This window comes from Vollenhovia emeryi, unplaced genomic scaffold (genome assembly GCF_000949405.1).
Source record: "Vollenhovia emeryi isolate VEMERY1.0 unplaced genomic scaffold, V.emery_V1.0 DF939237.1, whole genome shotgun sequence".
Classification (NCBI taxonomy): domain Eukaryota; kingdom Metazoa; phylum Arthropoda; class Insecta; order Hymenoptera; family Formicidae; genus Vollenhovia; species Vollenhovia emeryi.
In genome coordinates this window covers 563,794-570,105 of record NW_011967129.1, presented here as the reverse complement: position 1 = coordinate 570,105, position 6,312 = coordinate 563,794, and the positions used below count along the sequence as shown (strand labels likewise).

Genomic DNA, 6,312 nt, shown 5'->3' with positions numbered 1-6,312 from the left:
TCCCATTAAGTACATACAGGGAGAAACCTGGGGTGCTTTCGCGACGTAGGTCAAAATGTTCCGTGCTACGATTGGTCGAATCTGGAATTTCATTGAATAAAATTTCAATGTGACGCTACGAAATTTCAAATTTGACCAATCGTAGCACGGATCATTTTGATCCGGATTATTTTGATCTAAGTCGCGAAAGCACCCCCTGTTTACCGTTTTCGCTCGACTGATACCAGCGCTTTATGCCTTTTCCATTTTTGGAACTATTCTGCTTCATCCATTTTCAAGCACTGCCGATAAAAAAGTCTCCACTTGGTATGGGGGGGGGGGGGGTTTATAGTTTGGAGTGTTTGGACGTTGGACCTCCAGGGCGGTTCGATAAGTTTTGATTGATTTCACTTGCGTTGCTTTCTTGAAACAAATTTGATTTCTTCTTTCTCGCAACCGACCCGGCCGCGAGACCGCGTACTGCTGCCGGTGAAGAGCGCAAAATTGAAACTCCTGTAAAGAATGCGCGAGAAGTAAATGAAGCTGCGAGCAATCGAGGATTCGTCGACGGGTCAGATATGTCAAATTGTTTATCGTGACTATTATTTGTCGCGCCGAGGATAGAGTCTCACGTAAAGGAAATCTGAAAGATGCTGTGTCGCGATGGAGCCGTCAGCTTATTCTGTTTTATCGCGGCGGCTTTAATCTCGCTCTCTCCTGAGCTGCAGTGCAGGTTAGGATTCAATATTTATGCCGCGTACTTTACGAATATTTGGTCGCTACATGCCGTGCAATACGTTTCGATCAATGTACTCGCGTTGCTGGCACTTCGCGGTTTTGCTTATCAAGTAAGTCGCACTATCCATATTACATCGTGTCTTGAATGTTACACGTGATTTCACACACTGATTTATTATACCGACGGTATTTCCTCTTTTTTTTCCTTCTCTCTGCAGGTAGCCGTCAGAGCATTGTTTCTTGGATATGTATTTGGGATTGGTATACTGGTATCAATTAATGCTCCACCGTCATGGCAGTTGTTTGGTATCTATTGGACGGTGTTGGCGAGTTTCCATTATTCGGAATTTCTAGCCATAGCATGGACAAATCCAGCTATGCTGTCAATCGACAGTTTCATCCTCAATCATAGCGTAGCGTACGGGATAGCGGCGTGCCTCAGTTGGATAGAGTTTCTCATAGAGAGGCATTATTTCAACGGGATGAAAATGCCCTCCGTCGTGTCCTACCTCGGCCTGATGCTCTGCATTTCCGGCGAGATGTTGAGGAAGCTGGCGATGTGCACTGCGAAGCACAATTTTAATCATGTCGTGCAAAGCGAGAAGAGCGACAATCACGAGCTCGTCACGCACGGCGTGTACAATCTCTGCAGGCATCCCAGTTACGTGGGGTGGTTCTACTGGTCGATAGGCACGCAGGTGGAATATCACGAATTCTCCTCTTAACAAGCGGGCACTTGGTCCCCCGCACTTTTGTCGCATTGCCAAATGACGTTTCACAAATTCTTGTTGCAGCTAATACTTCAGAACCCACTATGCCTTTTTGCGTACGCGCTGATGTCGTGGAGTTTTTTCCACGATCGCATTCTGATTGAAGAAATAACATTATTGAATTTCTTTGGCGACGACTACGTCAAGTATCAAGAAAGAGTAGGTACAGGGCTTCCATTCATTTCTGGATATAAGATTAACTCATAGCACCCTACAGTGTTGTAGTCCCGTTTTGTAGGATCCGCCTCTGACAAATAAAAAGCAACATTTTTATATGTTCGTAGAAAACAATTAGATAAGCATAGGTAGGAAAATTTAGAGCTTTTCGCGTATACATAATTTTGAAAAAAAAAGAGTGAATCATCACCGACCCGTTTTGTCTTCAATACTTAAGTAATTTTAATTGTGATATATAGTTATTGTACATATGTATACTTAATGCCAATTTACACATTTACTTGTCTAGTAAATTATATTTTTTCAACATTCTTAGAGAAGCATGGATAGCTCAGGTTTAGCGTAACAGTTGTTACTTAACAATTACAATGTATATGCTAGTATATGAAATAAAAGAATAGTAATAAATGAATTTTGTAAAGCCATGTAAATAAATTTTTACTAACACGATTCTCGCTCTTGTGTATTTCCTGCAGATTCCCGTTAGGACTAAGCTTGACCTAAAGTAGAAATTGGAAATTTCGTGGATGGAGAAATTCCAATTTCACTAGAGTAATGGCAATATATAGTTTGTTAGCAAAATTATAATTTATTGTCTCATTTTCTTTGAAGAATTATTATGTAACAATAGACTACATTTATGTTTATGTATTACGGTAGATACTTTCAGTAGTGATTTTATATACAGGGCGGAGCAATATTAGCTATTACCACCTGAAATATCGCTGCTAATTGAAGTGTTCTAATTAGGATGCCACTGACATTATTCATCCGAGCGCCGCAATTGCGTGAAGAAGGCATTTCAGACCGGAATATTTGTGATTGCACCCTGTACATATAATGCAATATACGTACATATTACAGTATTATGTAACTAACGTTTGCATGAACATCCAAAAGCGTTCATTCGATGTCGGAGTGTACGGTTGAAGTGTGTTAGAATATAATATACAGGTATATGCATCGGTTTCTTCTGTACATGATCATTTACAGTGTTATAATAGAATCGTAGCGATCGTAGAAAATTCCACGGGGGCTATGATACATTATCTCGGTATCTCATTCCTCAAATAATATCTAAAGGCAATCTGTAGAATCTCGTTCAGTGATACTTTTCCCTTTCGTCGCGCGCAATGGTTTGGCTGATTAATCTGATTATATACCGTAAAGAACATACTAACGAAACATTATATATCGATAGCGCACATACTGCGGTACGTTATATGTAAAGATCATTGAAAAATATAGCATTTTGTACAATTTAAACAATACTTCTTGACGAAGTAAATATTAATGAGAAAATGTGAAGAACAAAAAAAGGTTCAGAAGAATGCATTGGCTGCAAATTTCTCTCGTATATTTGTAATAATTATACTATGAATATAGTCTAATTTTTATCATGTAAACTTATAAAATAGACACACGGAAAACGTATTTAATCGACGGTTAATTATCCGAGAAGTTTTACCGATATGAAAACATTGTGTCTACAACTATATCTAATATAGTCCAGTGGCTTGGAAAGACTAAAATTAATTGTTTCAATCGTTTGAAAATATAGTAAAGTAATTGCTTTATTGCAGATATTGCACTTGAACCGATATCTGGAATAATCTACGTGTGCAGATATACGATATATCTTGATGGCCGAACAATTATTATTATTATCGAATTGTACGTTTTACTTTCACAAGGTCTCGAATATAGAGAGTGCTAATTACTGTTTACTTTATACGCGAATCTCTCGTAATCTATTTGATATAAATTTTATATATGTAGCAACACACACGATTCTTTTATGCCATCCTTATGCCTACCGCTCTCTCTCATACGTAACTTTCTTCGTTTCATATATCACGCAGACTGATTAAAATTTGTTTAATAAAAAAACGTACGTACGTTCGATGATGCTGTCAGTTACTCATTCATCATTTGTTTATCAATCCTTGATTAATTCACCTGTTATTCCCTCGTATTAAAAATCACATTTAAGCACCTACATATGTATATGTATACGATAAATGATAAGTATTCATCATGGTATGAGTGCAATCTGGATTCGAAGAATCAACAGTTCATCAACTCTCTTTGATTATTGATGTACGCGTTTTGCTTCAAGGATCTTGCTTTTCAGAGATTAATAGCCGACGTCAATGGGGGGGGGGGGGGGGAGAGTAATGTCCGTAAAACTTATGTGTTTCGCATTATAAATATACAAATGTGCATTCTCTTTTCAACGTGCAAAAATGCAATATCTAACATCGTTAAAAAGTCGTTTATCGTTTCTCCAATGAAATGGCATTGGCTATGACGAGAATTTATTGTCTTTTCGGTAATATAATGGGAGATATATCAAAGTCTTAAAGCTTTGATTACACTCATACGCCAGTGAATAATATCTGTCCCTTCTACGGCGCAGGACCTTGTCATATTTTAAATATGAATAACTCAGCACATGGCAGTGAAAAATTATATAACTATGTACTTTATCGTCAACTTCATCTTTCCTCTCGTATCAGTCACCGTATCAGCTGCTCGAAGTCGTCCAGCTGATTCGCAAAAATAAGATACCGCAAAGCTTGATTATAAGAAACAGACCTAAGGAGAGACGGGGAAAGACATGATAATTGAGAAGCTTAATCGCTACGTCCGTATTTACATTGCAACTGATAGTGAGTGATGGATTGTAGATGACAATGATGCATAAATTTTCTGTCGCTTTTAAAATAACGATTCGTTATTTGCGAATTGAATGTATCTATCTCTTTTTGTACAAATAAAGCGGTATAAAACGTTATAGTTATTTTAATTATAAAATATCGATAGCAATATATTAGTGCAGGTAGACTCTGTATATCTATGGATATAAAATTGTTCTGTTGCTCGCTTAGCAATAGTTACTTTCGTATCTTTCACATGTTACCTCAAGTCGTTCATAATGAATCATTAAAGAAATACATGTATTTTAAATACGTTTCACTTTTCGATTTTTGCGCATATACAGGATGTCCCGTCAAACCAAATCGAAAAGTTGCACCTTTATGTTACACAATGTTCTGACAACGTTTGATTAGCTGTAACAACAGATTTGCTTTTGATCCTTTATACTTCTAGCGTCCTCCTCAAAATATTAGGTATGTATGAAAAATTTAACGTATATATTTGTATTTAAACGCGGCATTCACATTAACAATATCGCTCGTCAATGGTACATTCACGGTACATTCTTCAAGATGCAAATGCAGATTTTCTCTTCAGTATCTCTCGAGGTCACCACGTGTGGGAAGTCTATCAGTTCGATCACTGTAAAATGAAAAAGAGCCACGTAAGATTGACAGATATTTAGTGACAAGTTACATACATAATGTCATACGAAGTAATAATTGAACATCGAGTATTTGTAACGGAAGAAAGTCTGGAAGGCTGGAGAAGTGACATACCGTAGTTTTCGCCGTGTTATCTCCGTCGGTGTGTTAAGCATTAAATAATTTACAAATTTATTAACTGTACAATCGTATGCAAGAACTCGCAGAAATACACACGCCCTTTGAAGTACTGTACATTCGTAGCCCGACCTGATAACGATTGAATAACGATTTGGTCTAAAGGCAAATGTGTATCCCCGACAAGTGAGCTCGCTAATGTTCTACTTATTTAGCTCAACAAGCCGTTGAGAACGTTAACTGCGTCTACGCATAACAATGTGAAAAGTACACTTTGCTCCTTAATATCCCTAGTCAAAGCGATGAGATTTTGAAGTAGAATTAATAACGAGTAACTTGTCATGTCGTACGCGGCGAGATTGGACGCGGGTTTTGGGTGAATAATGTTCACCGGCGGCGGTGGTACGAAATCATCGAATGTGTCCGCATCCGCATCCGTGAACACCAGCGAAGACGGTATCCATCTTACTCTGAGCAGCATGCGAGGAAATATCCAATGAGATTAATCATTTCAGACATTATCTTACCGTACATAGTTATTTTAACAGTCAATATTGTTCGATTAATTCCTACAATTCATTAGATTACCGGCTCGAAGTAATTGAAGATCGTATACTTGTAAAGACATTGCGCCGTTTGTTGAATCAAGTAATCAAGTTTGTTAATATAATTTAAGTCTTAAAAAATTTATTAATGAAAAAATCTGAAGATCCGTGAGAGAAAGAATCGACCTCACACGGTTGAAGCGGCTTAACATGACAGGTACCGCGAAATTGCAGACTTGGAGAAAGGATTCTTCTTAAAATCGCAAAGTATTTACCTGGTGCACGGTGAAACGTTTACTCCTCTGATGGCCTTTTCGCCGATATCGATAGCCCCTGAGTCCTGCACCTCCAGTGTGTAAATGCAACCGGAGAATCCGTCGTGATATCTGCCGTAAGTCATCGCGTAGTCCGGTAAGCCGCCCAAGTAAACGCTACCCCTCGCGCTCAGGATCTGCTGAAGCCCGTCGCTGACACCGCTCTCGGTGTGCTCGCCGTTTAATTCGATGCTGCCGTCGCTTCCTTGACGTTTCAGGATTATCCTGTGTCGTTCCCCATCATCCACGCGCTGGGCAGTAACGCGAATCACAGCGGGACCAGAGCCCAAGTTGTATTGATACTCCACGTACCTGCCAAAAAAAAACCCACAAAATGATATTACTG

General features: G+C 38.6%; 2 protein-coding genes across 17 annotated transcripts in view; one reads left to right on the top strand and one right to left on the bottom strand.

The window, feature by feature from the left end:
- The first annotated feature begins 303 nt into the window (after positions 1–303).
- LOC105560211 (protein-S-isoprenylcysteine O-methyltransferase) lies at positions 304–2,114 on the top strand. Its single transcript, XM_012009110.1, has 3 exons — positions 304–827; positions 936–1,415; positions 1,512–2,114. Exons 1-3 carry the CDS (start codon positions 630–632, stop codon positions 1,692–1,694), a joined length of 861 nt encoding a protein of 286 aa, XP_011864500.1. The 5' UTR covers positions 304–629; the 3' UTR covers positions 1,695–2,114.
- Positions 2,115–2,233: 119 nt separating this feature from the next.
- LOC105560209 (basement membrane-specific heparan sulfate proteoglycan core protein) overlaps positions 2,234–6,312 on the bottom strand; it is a 171,536-nt gene continuing 167,457 nt past the window's right edge. For 15 of the 16 annotated variants that reach the window (XM_012009095.1, XM_012009098.1, XM_012009104.1 and 12 more), the window contains 3 exons: positions 5,928–6,278; positions 5,105–5,577; positions 4,895–4,967 (listed from right to left, as the gene is read on the bottom strand). In XM_012009095.1, coding sequence (XP_011864485.1) covers positions 5,319–5,577; positions 5,928–6,278 — 610 coding nt within the window. In that variant the 3' untranslated portion in view covers positions 4,895–4,967; positions 5,105–5,318. Of the gene's footprint in view, positions 4,968–5,104; positions 5,578–5,927; positions 6,279–6,312 lie in introns of all 16 variants that reach the window. The other variant, XM_012009097.1, reaches the window with a different exon arrangement.

Excerpts from the sequence above, each read along its gene's own strand:
- LOC105560211 (XM_012009110.1), top strand. The coding sequence starts at position 630 with ATGCTGTGTCGCGATGGAGCCGTCAGCTTATTCTGTTTTATCGCGGCG. Across the intron at positions 828-935 it reads TTCGCGGTTTTGCTTATCAA|GTAGCCGTCAGAGCATTGTT; the intron begins GTAAGTCGCACT and ends TTCTCTCTGCAG. Across the intron at positions 1,416-1,511 it reads ACTGGTCGATAGGCACGCAG|CTAATACTTCAGAACCCACT; the intron begins GTGGAATATCAC and ends TTCTTGTTGCAG.